Genomic DNA, 17,629 nt, shown 5'->3' on the forward strand with positions numbered 1-17,629 from the left:
GTGGGAGAAAACTGGAATACAGAGCAAAACCCTAGAAGTAACTGAACTCAATGTAGAATTTAGGCATCCTGGACCAGAATCAAAATCATGATCCAAGATATACAGTATGAGGCTTCAGCACTAAACAGTCCCTCCTGTAGTTTAAAGAAATATATATTCCATAACTGGCAATTTTCTTATATTTTGTATTTTCCATTTTGGTCTCATACAGTACATGATAATATACTGTATATTTTAAATAGGGGAAAACACGTTGGTTGATTGTTGAATGTCACTAATTATTGAGGTAACAAAATACTGAAATCAAGTCCTGTTACTTCATGAAAAGTTCCTCAGTGCTTAATAATTGAATTAAAAATGAAATAATTAGTTGATTAAGAACTATACACTTAGCCATTTCAAAAGTAATGATTTTGACACAAGAATAGCCAAAGGAATGCCCATGCCGCACCTGAACAGTGCAGATCACAGCTTACTATTTGCTTATTTGCAAAGGAAGAGGGAAAAGAATAAACATTTTAAAAATCAATAGACTAGCTCAGACAGAACAGCATGGCTTTGTGAGGCACAGACTGCTGTCCAGGACGTTTTGTTACGGAAAACAATGGTATGTCTTTTATCCGCTATCCATCTGATTCGCCTGCATAATCCTTTTCAGACCACAATGGCTGCAGCAGAAGAAATTCCAGGAAGAACGAACCTAAACATCAGCAAATTGTCTGTAGCTCACTGCACAAATCTGCATGCTTAGAGGCCAGGCAAGGGTAAATCTGGACAGCTCACAGACGGAAAGGCAATCTTCTGCAGAACAGATAACATCTGAGATGGCAGATGAACAAACAGTAGTGCATTATTCACCAGTGAATTTCTGTTTTGCCTTCAACAGACCTGACAGACAACAACGTGTTCGAAGATGTCGTGATGTGTGTTACACTCACTGTTGCCCTGTTCCGGTGAACAGGTAGGGTAGTGGAAAGGGGGAATATTCTTCTACACTTTAACAGATTGGGAGCAGACAGGATGCCTTCTTATTCAGCAATTCATTGGTGACATCCGTGAGCCAATAACCCTGCAAATCAATTGGGAATTGCTGGTTTTCCAGCAGGACACTTCAAGGCCCCACCGCACCAGGATTACAGTGGAACGAGGGCAAGCCAGCTCTTCCTCATGACCTTAGTCCAGAGGGACAACTCTGTGACCAACCTGCCAATGAGAGCAGCTGGACACAACCTTGACCAATCAGCCTTCACCAGCTGTCTGCAGCTGCACGGGAAGATGGTGGAAGAGCCCACAGCAGACTGTCAGGTTGATCAGGTCTGTCAGTACTGCCAGGACTGTGTTAACACTCGGTGAGATCGTACCCAGTACTTACTTTGTATTGTCTTTTTGACGGTCTGAAAATGTATGATTCCTTCGTATGTTTTTTACACATTTCTGTGATTTTATGTGTTACATAAAATATGATCAATATATGTCATTAAATCCATTACACCCAAGTGCTATGTTTCTGTTTGTGCCTCATTAGGTTACCCTATTGTATCCTTACATGCTCACATCTGCCATGTGAGTCAGCGTACTCACATTCAAAAACCCATCCAGAACTGAACTAAAGGAAGCATTATGCTATAAATAAAAATAGAAAAAATAGAAAATATAATACAGGTAATTTTAATTAAAACAGTTTAGCACTTCTTTACCAGGGATGTGAGACTGAAAACCTATTGCTTCAGCCTAGCCTACTCACACCTTACATTATAGCCTGCTGCAACCATGGCTGCTGTTGCTGCTGTGTTGGCCCACCAGGTAGATACATCTGTTCTGACCAAACTGTCCTATTCTCCTCCCCACATGTCCGGATGGCCCCCATCTGAGTTGGATGCTGCATCACCGCCATGGATCCAAGAGGGACATCATGGATATTCAGTAGCTATCGTTTAGGAGGAATTTACTGGTCTACAGAGATCTGCATGGAGTACTGACATACATAAGACATGATGGATGGATTAATACTTTTATACATTTTTTAATGTTTTTTAATTATATAATGCTAGCATGCCCAAAGGGGTTGGGCAGCCAGTTGACCTTGGACCCCAAGTTTTTTTTTCTCCTTACTAAGGGCCTTTCTGATCTGTATTCACAACATATATGGTCACTTGCTTTGTTAAGCGCCTTAGGGGCAATCTTGTTGTGAAAGGCACTTTATTAAAATAAATTGAATTGAATTGAATACCATGGTTTCTTTCAAGAAATAACTGCATTGATTTGAATCAAACATTAATTGTTTATTGACCTTGAATCAATAAACTTCCAAAATAAGGGCTAGATATCATAATGCTCAGTGGTAGTAGTGGTAAGTTGGTGTGGGGGGTTAGTTCTTAGAGAGGTTAAAAAAATGACAAATTGTGGTCAGTTCTGACACCAGTGTATTAGTGCACAAGCAATAAAATTTAAATAATAAAACATCCCCACTTGCCAGCATGGCAAGGTGCCATACTTTTATTAAACTACAAAACTACCCACAAAACTCAAAATACACAAACTAATAAAATATTTCCTCATAGTTTGCCCTGGCTGGAATGGTTTTAATCACCAAGATGTGAGCATAATTACTTGCAGTACGTGTCATTCCATATACTGTACTGTTTTTTAACAGGCACTCATGCCAAAAAGAGCAGAGTAATTCCTTCTGGTTTTACAGCCCTCTGTAGTTAACGTCTCTCTTTAGCAAATAAATAGTGGTTCTTGAGCCAGGTGCTTTTGCATATTTAAGAATCCTCCATACATAAAACAAAATATGTCTAAAAGACACATGGTTTATGAAAATGTATGTGGAAACATCCACACAATTGTTTATTTTAACTTTTTGCATGAGGGTAGCTGACCTTTATAATTGCTATTAATTGCATATGCATCTTTAGTGAAATGCTTTTGTTGTTTATACACTTTGAATAAAGGCAGAAGTAATTACTTTCTTTAAACATAGCCAGATATGCATAACAGGATGGTTAATTCTGAACCTTTCAGATTAAATAGGAGAAGAAAACAATAGTGAAATTCATTGTTTACTGTTAAATGTAATAACAGAAAGTTGTTTGATGTCTAAGTCAGTAGACAGGATGAGAGAATAATTTCTTGTAAGACCTTCAGCAAAGTACGCAACCATTATGCAAGTTTCCATTAACAAATTCCTAGTTAGTGGCATCTTAATGGTATACCGGTAACAAAAGGGATAGTTTCTCAGGATACAGGAGTACCATAATATTTCCATGTAAGGGGGTAAGTTTTCCCAGTTAATAGCTTCATTAGATTTTGAATTGTAGAAGCATGGTAATGCAGTCTGTCTTTCAGCAGCTCCAGGGTCCTGGGTTCAGATCTGACCCTTAGTGTATGTGTAGACTTTGTGTGTTTTTCTGTTTTTACACGGGCTTTCTCAGCTGCTCCAGTTTCCTCCCACAGTCCACAGACATGATGGCCAGGTTTAAGAGGATCTTTAAATTGCACCCTGAATGTGTGCGTCCTGCGTTGGATTGAAGTGCACCAGCCTTGTGCCCTGTATCTGCCAGGTTAGGCTTCAGGACACCTTGGCCCTCTAAATATCAATCAATTACTAAAAATTAATATTTAAAACCAATCATTTTACATTTGCATATTTCCATATTTATCTTAAAAGTAGAGCACTCAGTATAATTTTGGCTTCACAGCTGCAAACCTGCAGGTGACCATTGATGACCAGTGATTAGAGCATATGGTCCTAGCCTCACTTCCTAAATTTCCACAGTATACACTGTATGTTTCAGAGCTTTTACAACCTGGAAGAGAATAGATTTGCTTGACCCAGACACCTGTTCCAACACGCACCTTTTCAAGCAGGACAGACTCACTCCTGATGTTTTCCAATCTTAATGATTCAGTAAGGCATGAGTGCCATAGCCTCTTTGTGAAAACCCTCCTAGGACTGGTAGTCTAATGAATTCAGAGCTTTATGTACAGACACATGTTTTGTTGAAGGGATTTAAGTCAGGTACTAAAACAGAGGGAGTGGCTGTTAGCTCCCTTCCTCAATATAAACAAATTAACTACTCATTTAGCAGATCAGTAGCAAAACTGCATAAAGAAAAGTTCCATTCTTGTATCTAGCACTCAAGACCATGTGTGATGTGCACAGAAAAAATAAGCACCCTGGACAGCTCCTTGGCAGGGAGATCTCAGTAATTTTCGTGGTCCCTTTCAAAGTACACATAGTTCTGTTTAGTCAACAGATACCATCCTTCCAGTTAAACTATATGTTAGAAATGCCATGTGTGTTATATAATATCTAATAAACTGTATGTATGTATTGAGGAATAAGTCGGTAAAACTAAATGCTTCAATTGTAAGGCATAAGTTATAAAAAACCTGTCATGTAATTATACCATTTGATGGCTTTATAATGTATTTATATTAATGTAAAGGCAAAAAAATACAAAATTACTTCTGCACATTAACAGTAAAATATACTGTAGTAATGTCTACAACTGGAGCCACATCCAACTCTGACTGGTGTATCCTGAATATTTCACATAGCAGTGCTCCTTTCCATTGACTATCTATGTGTGCGGCTGGACATTATATGTGTCTGCGCTCTATTCTCACACAGCAGTGTGGAACAGAGGCACTGGCTTGATGATCTAACCAACTGGGGGTTCTATGGGGGATAGAATAATGCTTTGTATTGAAAACAACAGAACTAAAGAGCTCCCCATACTGCAGATGGAGAAAACCATTCTGATGAATGAATATTAAAATTACAGACGACACAGACATTTTAATAAGAGAAAGATATGCCAGCCACTGTGTGTCAGCAATTCAGCAGAAGTCTAATTATTCACTCTGCATATCAATAAACAGCAGAAAAGTGATTAAATTCTATAAAGCAACTTGGGCCCAAATAGGATTTCTGATCAAGTAATTCAGTCAAGAGAGAGAGGCTGAAAGAAACAGTTTCCTATTATGGAACAAGCAATAGGTTTATTCACTGCTGAAAAGGCCGTGGAGCCTTCTTCAGGTGTGAGGGTTGCTCACACCTGAGGGTGAGGGTTGCTCACACCTGAAGAAGGCTCCATGGCCCGAAACATTGCGTTTCCTTTCTTTTCTTTTCAGCATGAAATAAACCGATTATTCGTTCCTTTGCAGCCTACGCATGCTGACACAGCTACCCACCTGAACATGTACTATTATGTAGCATCCAGATGTGTTGTTCTTTTTGACGATTAAACATATCCAGAGATGAAAATGGATATCGTTCCATATGCAGAGAAAACCCCTAAATATTATATGAGAAAGAAATCTGCATGGAGGACACAGAGACAACATCTGACTTATAATTCAGTTATTGGCACTTTAGGTTCAGTTTCTCACTCTTGCGAAATGTTTGCCATATTCATGAATGTATTCCCTAAATGCTGGAAAACAAATGTTTCTGTTTGTAAATGATGTGCTGTATGCAGTAAAGGATACAAAAATCACAGAACTGTCAATATTGGTTTGAATCAGGTTTTGAATTGTCAAATATAATGCATAGCTTTCAAGGACATTGCCCACAAGAAACTGATCTATTCACAGATTCAGCACTTGCCATAGTTAATCTCATTCCCCAGGTTTCCTTTTCACCCTGCAGCTCACAACTGGCAACCCACTGAAGCTAAGCAGGTGTGAGCCTGGTCAGTACCTGGATGGGAGACTCCTGAGAAAAACTAAGGTTGCTGCTGGAAGAGGTGTTAGTGGGGCCAGCAGGGGGCCCTCACCCTGCGGTCTTTGTGGGTCCTAATGTGCCAGTATAGTGACTTGAACACTACACTGTAAAAAGGCTTCATCCTTTGGATGAGACATAAAATCGAGGTCCTGACTCTGTAGTCATTAAAAATCCCAGGGCATTTCTTGAAAAGAGTAGGGGTGTTACCCTGGTGTCCTAGCCAAATTTCCCCCTGGCCTTTACCAATCATGGCCTCCTAATAATCCCCATCTCTGAATTGGCTTCATCACTCTGTTCTCCTCCCCACTGATAGCTGATGTGTGGTGAATGTTCTGGCGCACTATGGCTGCCGTCACATCATCCAGGTGGGCTGCACACTGGTGGTGGTGGAGGGGATTCCCCATTACCTGTAAAGCGCTTTGAGTGGAGTGTCCAGAAAGTGCTATACAAGTGTTTATTATTATTATTATTATAATTATTAAATGGCAAAATTTGGAATAATTAAACTTGTTCGTTGATCATGTCTGGTACAAGTACAAGTGAAACCAAACTGATTTTCTGTAATAATACCTACAGTATAAATCAGTATGTTTGGATGGTGTTTCTGATGAAGTTTTGCAATGGACAAAAATTCAAAATCTTGCTGATGTGAATGTTTGCACTGAGAAAACTGCTTTTGAAGGTGAAACCAAAATCCTGCACAGTAAAGAATCAGAAGAAAATATTACTGTTACTGGAGTGAGAAACTGCACTAATGAAACTGCTTGCAAAGATACTGTAATGAAAAAACATGAAATCAAGGTTAGAAGGGATGACATGTAGGCTGAACTTACTTTAGAATTGGATAAACTTTGTACTGCTTACTTAAAAACGGAACTTACAGAATTAAAAATGAATTGTTATGAATTAAAGTTGTTCTTCTTAATGATTATAAATGAATTGACACCTTCAAGAAAACTATAGCGTTTGTTATACTGGTTTGGTTTTAGATTATTAGCCATGAATGGACTATGTAGTCAGAATCTATCACACACTCGCTTTATGTTCAAAACCACACAGTGTGTTTAGTTAAGGATTAACTGGATTCAGCAAGATAATTGACACAAAGATCAGAGGGTAACAATTCCAGACCACAATTCGGTTCCAAGGACACTGCAGACTCCTCCATCCCCATCTTCCCAACTTGAATTGCAGCACATGTTAACAGAACTAGTTCTGATCATTCTTCACACTCTTCCAGCTCTACACACACTCTCAGAATGGTTCATTGCAGTCGTTTCCACTAAGTGACAATCATCTAATAAATACAAGTAAAGATTTATTCCATGCTGAAAAGAGAAGAAAGGAAATACAATGTTTTGGCTGTGGAGCCTTTTTCAGGTGAAGAAGGCTCCTGAAGAAGTCTGAACAAGGTTCCCCAGACGAAACGTTGTGTTTCCTTTCTTCTCTTTTCAGCATGGAATAAACCTTTACTTGTTCCTTTGCAGCCTACACATGCTGACATGGATCTAATAAGTACCGTGTGTTAAGCTTTCCTGTTTAAATGACATAATTCAATAAAACTAAAAAATTATAAAGATTTGTGAAACAACAATTTTTTATCCCTTTCTATTTAAATATCCAGGCATGTAGCTTACTATGGTGTATTTTTCATACACTATGTCCTGGGATTAATTAATATACAGCAATACTGCAGATGATCTTCTGAATAAATGTATTTTAAAAAGCAAATCTATCTACCCAAAGAGTTATTTCTGTGACCTAAATTGATGATGTGAGTGATGTTCCCCACAGTCGGTAGGGCCTGTATGGAATGCAGGCTTGACATGTTGCTAGGGAAACTGAGTGCAGGGTGGGAGGAATCAAGTGTACGGTTGTTCAATGTGTTAGTCATTACCGAGAGCTGGCAGGCATTAAAAACACATACAGGAAGCCGGAAAGACAAAGGTATGAATTTTTAGTTAGGCTCTGGACTCGGAATTGGAAGGTTGTCGATTCAATACCAATCCCAGGTGGGGCTCTGCTTTCATTCCCTTAAGAAAGGTGCTTTACGTAGTTACTTCCATAAATTGCCCACTGTGCAGTCAGGTACAAATGACAATCACTTTGAATAAAAGCGTCAGCCCCAAAAAATTAAAGTTCACTGCCGTAGAAAATAAATGTATACTTCATGGGGTTCAGAACAGAAATTCGGAGAGGAAGGTTGAATCTTCATCTCACACACTTCCACTCACCTAAGTAATTCCCGCGCCAGAACGTCTGCAGAGAACACTCTGCATATCTTGTCTCTCTCTTGTATTCATAAGGATCTAATCAAACTAATGAGAAAAATATGTTAATAATTAATATTCACATTTCCTTGCATTTATAGTTACTCTCAAAGAATCTGAGAATGGTTTAAATATAGGAGCAGCCCCACCAGAGAGGTCTGCAGCTGCCTTCCTGCGCCAGCATCACCACTGCACAACAGATCAGGAGGCAGAGTGGGAAATCACTTCACTGAAGGGATTAACGGGCTATGTTAGGTACTGTAGGCCAGATTGGGCACATCAACAGTGGAATTTAGCTCTGGCACTCCTAAAAATAGTGTAATGCTATCTTTAACAACCATGCAGCCAGGACCTTGGTTTGACGTAAGATTTGAAGGATTGCATCTCCTACAGCAGTGTCCCCAGTCAGCATACTGAAGAATTAAACTAGAATTACTAGTCTAGAGGGAACATCGTCACCGTTTGGTCCATTAACACTAACAATCTGGCTTTTCTTGAAGGTCAAACTCATACTGACCAGGCCCAACCTTACTTAGCTTTTTAGGTCTGACGCAGTCATACAAGGTAATAGCGCTGCCATTCTTTTTGTGCATCTTGCACCACACAGTACACTCACTGATTTATTTATAGCTATGAGAGGCTCAGACAAGATGGAGAACCCTATCCGAACCACATTCCCCAGAATGCTATGGGAAATGACCTGCAGCCCTCAGTCACCTGACGGGTTGGCAAAGGACAATTGGCCAGATGTCCAAACAGAGGCTTCTAGGGTCGATCTTGTATCTGTCCTCTGTCTCCAGACAGCAGAGAATGGATTTCTATTTTATCGATGAGGAATTTGTTTGTTTTTTTTAATTAAGATATTACTCCAACAGGACAGGCTTACAGGGCCACTACTTTCTAAATGGGATCTTGCTCAAATCTTGTATGAAGCTCTTGAAGTTTACAACTCATTTACCATTTGGCTGTGAAGCATATCTCATATCTCTTTCGGTTTTTTAGCATAATCCTGAAACTATTGGTTCACTGGGAACAGGCTTATCTTCAGAATTGTTGCCAATGGTGTTTCAATGAAGAAGCTAACAAAGATCTTATATCACTACATTACCTTTCTCTAAGGATTGATAAATTTGGAACATACTAAAACACGCCCACTATACTCTATTTTTCTACAGGGTGATTTGCTGTTGCAAGAATTGTACATTTGTTGGAATATAGAATAGTTTATACATTTTATACATAGATCCTTGCAACCTAGACACAGGGAAAATGTTTCAGACACAAAGGAGAGCTATTGTCAATATCTTGACCACAATATTGTGAACCACCACACACGGTATAATTATTGTGTTTTCCCACAATACACCTGTCCTGGAAAGCTGTCTGCAACTACCTCTGTGTTTGGACAAGCATACACACGTTACACACAGTTCTGTGCTTTTGTCTGGTCCATATTGTGCTTGGTGTCCTGCTGTATAGGCGCATCTGTATTAGGCCACACATGCCAAAATATTTTCTGTTGTGGACATGCATCCATTTCCTACCTGCTTCATCTAGTACGGGGTGGGGGGAAAGTTGGAGCCTAACCCACCCAGCAAAGAGGGCAAGGCAGGGTCACTCTGCACGTGACACCAGTCCAGTCCAGACACACACGAACACAGACATGCACACGATTTCCAAATTTCTTCGAACCAATTAACCTACCAGCATGTTTTTGGACTGAAGGGAACAGGATCACCCAGCAGAAACGCACGTAAACACAGGGAGAACATACACGCCCCACAGATAATACTCTGGGAATCCGACACAGGGCCCCAACACTGCAAGGCAGCAATGCTAAATACTGCGCCACCATGCTAGGAAGCTTTTTAAAGAAACTTTTTTCATACGTTGCACACCGCTATCTACTTATAAAAAAAAACTGGTATAGTATATCACCTAGCCATTTAAGTGAATGAAGTGGCATATTATCTGTCCTCTATTCTATACCTTAGATACTGTATACCACTTAAAGCACAAATGTATAAACAATCAGTGTTTAAATTAAACATTTACGTAACAAACCTTAGCCACAAAAATGGAAATACACCCTGTTCATTTATTTACTAAGTGATCAGATTCCAGGTTGTTATGATAGCAGCTCTCCTGGAATGATTTCTTCAACAAATAGATAAGGAAGTACAATTTATTTGGAGAATAATCTGTTAAAATGTCTGTGATTGCAGCATGAGTTGTTATTTCCTAACAGACCTGATGATGTTATGAATGTGCTGTAATATCAGCATATAATATTAAAATTAGGCCTTAGAACTAGCTACAAAGATAGCTGCCCACAATCACTGTTAAAATACTACGTATAAAAGAAGCTAGGAGCAGGGCATTATGTGGGTGAAACAATGAGATTACTGCAATTATCTAGCAGGGGTTAGAAAGATGAATGCCTGCTGCATGATGAGAAGAGTTGCATACTATAGTATTAGTTATTACTAATCACACAGGAAATCTGAAAGAATACTCTTTATAATAACTTGCCATTGTTCAAACTCTGTTGTAATACTTAACTGACAGAAGTCAAGAAAAAATTCAATAGACCTGATTTTTTAAATAAATAATGTACAGTACATAACATATAGGGCCAAAACAGTGTACTTCTGTCAAACGTGAGCCAGGCAAATGGCAAGTCATGGATCTGAAAATCAGGAGCTTCCCGTTCGGCTATTGTTCATTAATTTTTTTTTCAGGAAATTATTCTATTATTAACAACAAACCCAGTCTCACTAGATAGTGTAAAGGGACCATTTATTTCACGTTAAACCCATAAAATGTCAATCAGAAAACCGATAACTGCAAATTTGGTCCATAACATTAAATGTCTTATTAAGCAAGACTGTCTCATTTAGTTTTAACACAGAACACAAGAAGTAGGGGTAAGGCTCCTGACTCAAGACTACAGGTGTGGGGGCTGTAGTCATCTGCGGGCCACTGCGGCTGCGCTCGAGAAGTATTTTACCCTGACGGCTCCAATCCCCTGCTGTAAGAATGGATGCCAGCATTGCTGGAGGTAATCAGGGACAGACTAGCCTCCCACTCAGGTGGGAGTCACATGGTCTCAGTCGCTGAGCTGCTGGGCTCAATTATTCCTCTGGACAAATAAAACGCTTACCTGAAGGCCCTCTATTGCAAGTCGCAGCATGCTTGGCGTTAGCTTTGAGGCTTGCTTAAAGGTGAAGTTGCTCCAGTCAATGATCAGCACAAATCCATTCACCTGCAGCTCTGGATCTTCAATCATGGCTTCCAGTGATAACAGGATGGCTCGCAAAATATCCACAAACGTATACCTGTAAACGGGTAATAGTTTACTAACTCCACTAAGAACCTATATTAAATGCTCAGGAGGAACAGCATTAGAGACGCCGTTATTATAAATAATCGAAAGCTCAGGTTTTAAAATAATTTAAAAACATCACCTGAATTCTCCCTCGAGGGCAGCACTTGTTTGGCCTGATAACTGCGAAAACATGTTAATTGTAAATGTGCATTTTAAAATGTTGGTGTGTGTACAAACATTCATTTTCTAACTGCTTTATCCAATACAGGATCAAGGGGAAGTCAGATCCTATGCCGGCAAGCAACAGGTACAAGGTGGGATACTCTCTGGACAGGACACGAGTGAAGGCAGCCTGACACCAGAGAGAAGAACCTGACCATTGCCCTGCATGTGTGCAGCACTGATCCCAGGGCCCCAGGGCAGCAGTGCTAACCACTGCACTACCGTGTTGTCGTGTGCACACACTATACATTATAAGCTGTTCAAATGAGCTGATTCTTTTCTGCATTTTTCTTCATTTTCCTTTGTAGCCACTGTAGAAAACATCACATTAATGTAAAATACACCAGAAATATATTCAACTGTGATCATTTCCAATGTCATATACAAATGCATTCAGCTCAAATTTGATCTTGTTATTAGACCACTTAGTGTATTATCTGCCACTGTGCTACTGTTTATTGATTTAGATGTTCTCATCTCAGAATTTCTCACATTAAAATGGTGAAAATCAAATCAAAAATACCAAAAAGAACTAATTCATCGCAACTGTGAACTGTGAGACAACTGTGTCTTTGTGCCACCGGTATATTGGAGTTTGGACTAAGTCACCTGAGATGGAGTTGCCTGTAGTGAACTCAAATTCCTCCTAAGTGATAAGCCCTTGGTTTCTGTTGACTGCCCTGACGAACAGCCAGTGTGCTATAGATGTACTGAACTATTCATAACTATATATTTGCTATGTGCAACGGACCAATGAGTGGGGAAGTCAAACTGTGATGGTCCAGACAGTAGGGTCTACCTGCTAGTAGTGAATGGTGGAGACCTGACTGCACAGGAGTACACTGATGAAGTCCTTGCTGCCCTTCTTAAGGGCTCATTTTGATTAGACATGTTCTAGCAGGACTCTAATGATGCTCATGTGAAGACCAGTTTCTTGCAAGATGAATATGAGTCAGTTATGCTGAGAACCATATCTGATGGGCTAATAGACCAGTGGACAGGCACATGCTTGTCCAGCCTCTCAGAGAGGACTGGGACCCACAGGACAGAGGGTGCAACCTGGCGCAGAGCAGGTGTCGCAAATCTCAAGCTTGACCTGCTTCCAACAGTGTGTGCTCAAACTCCTAGTGTGTTCACCATCGCCTGCGTGTTGACTTAATTTATCTGTCATGTTAAATTAAATCAACACAGAAATGTACATCTCACATCTGTTCAATAAGATGATAGTGCACCTGCTGTAAAGAAAAAAAGATTTTGTTGTTTTCCTGATCATAAATTTATTTTGTAGTAGTTATAAATTGTACGTCTTTTGGTACTCAGTATAGAATTCTAGATTTGTTTAAAAAAGCAGTTCCATGAACATCCATGCGATTATCAGCAAACCACTTACTCCTGGCCACAACAAATAGAAGCCTGTCATGGAACCTTTGGGTGCAGATCTGTCCAACATCCATCACAGCCCATAAAAAGAGAGAATGCAGACCCCAGTTCACCTAGACTGCAGTGATGGGAAACCAGAGTGCCCAGTGAAAGCCCTTTATAGCACTGAGACTCACAGAATTGAGCTCAGGAGTAAAGAGCTGTTAGATTGCAGTGCTAACTGCTGCATCACCGTACGGTTCATTTTCAAAAACATTTCATTTCAATTACAGCATTATCTGATCAGGGCTCCTGGGCTAGCTTTCTTCAGATATGATCAATCACAGAATGGCAGACCTCCAAACCAGATAAGTTGCTGTTTCATGCTAATTCTGCTTTTGCTACCTGTCTGTCCTGTAAGATGTCATTGAATTTCATATTACAGTTAAAGAATTCTACAGTTTTGAAACTTGGCTCTATATTTAAAAACATGTGATTTACTATTATTAATGATGACACTGATTTTATTTTTATTACTGATTATTATAATATTTACTGTATTTTTTAACTTTTAATTTAATGGAGAATGTTTAAATAAAATATTAAAATAAATGCAGGGATGCACAGTTGCACAGTGGTGAAGTATTTTGTTTACGGAAATGGCAAACAGCTGAATAATGCAGCTTGTCTATGATGTTTTTGGAATTGCTAGCTGAGGGCAGCATGGTGTCCCGGTGGTTAGAATTGCTCTCTTGCAGCGCTGGAGCCCTGGGTTCAACTCCGGACCTGTATGTGTGGACTTTGTGTGTTTGCATGGAGTTCCTCTGGGTGCTGTGGTTTTCTCCCACAGTTCAAAGCCATGCTGGTGTTGTAGGTCATTTAGCCCTGGAACGATCATCTACTCTCCTTCTCTTCTTTGAATCCAATGGAATATCCTGCCTTGTGCCTGATGTTCGCCAGGAGAGGCTCTGGCTCTCCGGGAACACTGCTGATGGCTAAGGGACGAATCGCTGGGTGGATTAAAACAAATGCCAATCTTTAATTTCAATCAAATGCATTTTTTTAAAACAATCCTCCTGAGACTGAGAATAAACCGCTGTAAATTGCTGTAAATGTAAATCAGTCCTTATTTTTTGTTATTTTAAAATGTTCCTTACACTCTTTGAAAGCAGAAATCATTCGGGCTTCCACCCCTCCTGAGGAAGTCAAACCACACCTGAAGAAGGCTCCACGGCCAAAACGTTGTGTTTTCTATCTTCTCTTTTCAGCATGGAATAAACCTATTACGTGTTCCTTTGCAAACTACTGTAGATACTGTACTAGGAATTAGATTAAATGTACTTCCATCAGTACATCATGAGTTTTGAAATAAAAACCAACTGTGATTCTGGTATATTAAGGACTCTAAAATATATTATTGCCATAACAGTGCTATTTCTGGTGTGTCTCCTTGACACAATAGGTATTTTGTCATGACTGACCTGTTTAAGTAGGTCCAAAATCTATTAAAACCTCTTCTTAAAATTACTTCTGAGGAACACCACATACTCTGTCAGATGAGAAATGAGGCAGTCACTGCTTCTTTATAAAAAGAATGACATTATTTGTTTTGTCTATCAAGGAAAATGAATCAACAGAGTACAGTATAAGATGCAGCGTTGTTAAAATATTTATTCATCATTTGTTCGTGGCATTTTAGTGTCAGGTGAGTTTTCGTCTGTCTTGAGTGGCCCACACAGTCATTATGGCACCTTGGTTTGAAACGTCATCTGTTTCACCTCATTCACCTAGTTTAATTAATAGTGTGTATTAAACTACAGTTATTCATTCATTAGCCCTAAGTCATTAGGAAGTGGTTCTTCCTCCAGAAAAGACGTCTGGTCCAGGTGATCTCTGCTCAGACAGGTGGTGGTGCCAGCACATTCAGGTAGATTAGCAGTTCCCCAGAGACCCCTGCCCTGATATCTTGTGAACAAACAGCGGGGAAGCGTGTGTTGACCCACTTTTCAGGACTGTGTAGCCTAAATAGATGTACAAGATGACTCCTTAACTAACAAGAAGATAAGATTACATTGAACTAATGGACCTGTACAGTTTGACATACTGTATACTGTACATATACATATACAGTACTTTACTGTAAGTGCTGTATATATAAGTGGATTTGTTATTATTAATAGCTAATATTATTAATAGTAGAAACAGAATAAAAAACATTGCAAAAATAAACTGAATACAGTACGTGAATGGAATACCATTAACAAGATGTTAATTTTAATTTGTCTCCAAGTAAACGTAGAGCATTAAAAGGCATTAATTGCCTTTTGATCTATTGATTTGACATTTCACATCAAGTTGTACTGTGTAAGGTAGGAAGCAGAAAAAAAATATTTTGATTTTGACTGCGGGGGGAAAAGAGTCTGAATTTTATGACACGGAGTTCGGAGTTATTAGGCTTACACTCCTTCGTATCACAATACATTTGGTATTGATCTTCAAACACATAATCAGTAATGATAAAAGATTCCATTCGTTAGTATCATTCACCTGAAAACTATGTTGTGCACTAGGTTAATGTTCATTAAACTTACTTTCTGTTTTTACACAATAATGTACACAGAATTTTGTTGAACTTCTACATATTACCATTAAATAAATTAGATATTGATACATTAGTCCTTGAAGCGGTATAGCTACTGTAGGACACACGTGCATCTATAGAATTCAGGCTATGGCAACAGAATTCAGATTTGCAGTACTGAAAGAACAGCTCCAGTAAATTTCCCATACAAAAACAACTGTATTAATTAAAATTAGAGCACAAACGGATTACCTGCTCTGGTCCCAGTTGGCGGCGAAGAGAACCAGTATCTTCCTGCCGTAGCGGTCCAAATTGGACAGGACTCCAGGAAAGCCGTCTTTCAGAGCCTGTTTGATGCCTGGGTCTGTCGCTTTGAAGTTTTTAAACATATCCAGATTCTGTTGGCGGTATTCAAAATACTGAGCCAGCAATCTGAAAGCTTCGAAGTGGTTAAATTTCCTCGCTCTGAGGAATCGCAGTATGAATCCGTCGTCTGTCCTGAGAAAGCCGATGTCTGGGCGGGTGATAATCATATCCCTCACCTCCTGGATATCTTGATGCAAAGTGTCGGGATTTTCCTTCAGTTCCACCTTGGCTTTCTCGAGCGTTTCGGGGGACAAACCCGCTTGCAAATGAGTCATTTTGGCGTATTATGTTTTAGCGTTTACCACCAGTCGTTAAAAATGATAAGAAGAGACTCTAGCAACAAATGCGTCAGATATTTAAAATTTCTTCAGCGCGTAGTTTGCAAATGCACACTTGGTTTTAAAACCGTTTCGAGGCATATGCACATTTTTAAACATTAATCCCCGTTTTAGACAACGTCACAGTAATATTTCTTTCTAATCTCATACATTCCGATTTTACGGAGATTTATTTCAGCTAAGTCCTAACGATCCATTAAAAATGAATAGCTTCATAGCCGTGGATGCCAGCATGCGGTGTTAGTTTTAAAAACGGGATTTAGAGAATAGATCCTAGATCCCACCCTGACATAACGCAATCAAAAAGCCCCTTTTCTTTTCATCCCCACCCCAGAGACCCAAACACCACAATCACCAAAAAAGCATTACACTATCCTACCATCAAGCGGCCAGGCGATGCGGCACCCTGCAGCAACTCTTGTCATAACAATCCCTTCAAAACCCATTTCATTTCACAACATAACTTACTGGCTCCTCAAAGATTAAAGAACGCGAAACAAGAGACTGAATCTCGCCGACACCATCAGTCTTGCGATGCGGTCATTTTCCATCGCTTTGCAGGTAATTTTCTGTTACAGTTTCAGTGACTCCCTGTCCTGATGCCTTATGCTCACAATGTGGTGTGTGCTGGAAGGTTTACGTCAGTACTGCTGCTGCGGCTTTGTTGCTGGTGAAAGTGACTAAAAACCACCGCTCCGGCGGTACAATCTGTCAGTCATCATCTCCGGGAGGAAGGATGAGTCGCGCATACGCTGTTCAACACATCCTCACACCTGCTCCCCGATCCTGCCAGCTAGACTCTATCTATCGTTATATTTTAAACACGTTTCTTCTTCACCTAATGCTGTTCATTTCGACATTTCGCATTTTCTATTAAAAAATAGGCTTTATAAAAAAAAATGCTATGAATGTTCCAAAATATCGGAGGCGCTGAATGTAAAAACCATTGAGATCTTGTATGATTTCTTATGAATGGATAAAACCCTTCTCTGCAAACACGGCATGGCTGCAGACTATAATTTCTGTCATTTTAAATGCGTCTTACTTGAAACTGAATACAAAGAAAAAATGAAAAAAATATATTACGTTCTAAGACATCCAGGTCATTAATTTCACACCCGAAGAAGGCTCCACAGCCGAAATGTTGTGTTTCTTTTCTTCTCTTTTCAGCAGGCATAAACCTGAAACATGTTAAGGTCAGGAAGGTTATTACCCTGTCTCCTTCATCCTGTCAGGGGCAGATCTAAAATGTAGTAAGTAGCATAGGAAGAGCTTTAGATGCTTGACAGTTCTGTTAGATGACTACATATTAAATGGTCTAATACAAGCCATAATTTCCCCCATTTTTCCATCTGATGGCTTTAAGAGAGCTGGACACAATCTGCTCCACTTTGCTCAGTGTGTCAGATGTATCATGGTACACAAAGGCCAGAT

At 39.6% G+C, this 17,629-nt stretch overlaps 1 protein-coding gene across 1 annotated transcript in view; it reads right to left on the reverse strand.

Moving 5' to 3' along the window:
- clvs2 (clavesin 2) overlaps nucleotides 1–16,850 on the reverse strand; it is a 41,636-nt gene extending 24,786 nt beyond the window's left edge. Inside the window, exons 1-2 of the mRNA XM_088934824.1 lie at nucleotides 15,744–16,850; nucleotides 11,165–11,339 (exon numbers count right to left, since the gene is read on the reverse strand). Of these exons, the coding sequence (XP_088790950.1) occupies nucleotides 11,165–11,339; nucleotides 15,744–16,132 (564 nt within the window). The 5' untranslated portion in view covers nucleotides 16,133–16,850. The remainder of the gene's footprint in view (nucleotides 1–11,164; nucleotides 11,340–15,743) is intronic.
- Nucleotides 16,851–17,629: the final 779 nt, after the last annotated feature.

Source organism: Atractosteus spatula, chromosome 2, assembly GCF_055471065.1.
Source record: "Atractosteus spatula isolate fAtrSpa1 chromosome 2, fAtrSpa1.hap1, whole genome shotgun sequence".
Classification (NCBI taxonomy): Eukaryota; Metazoa; Chordata; class Actinopteri; order Semionotiformes; family Lepisosteidae; genus Atractosteus; species Atractosteus spatula.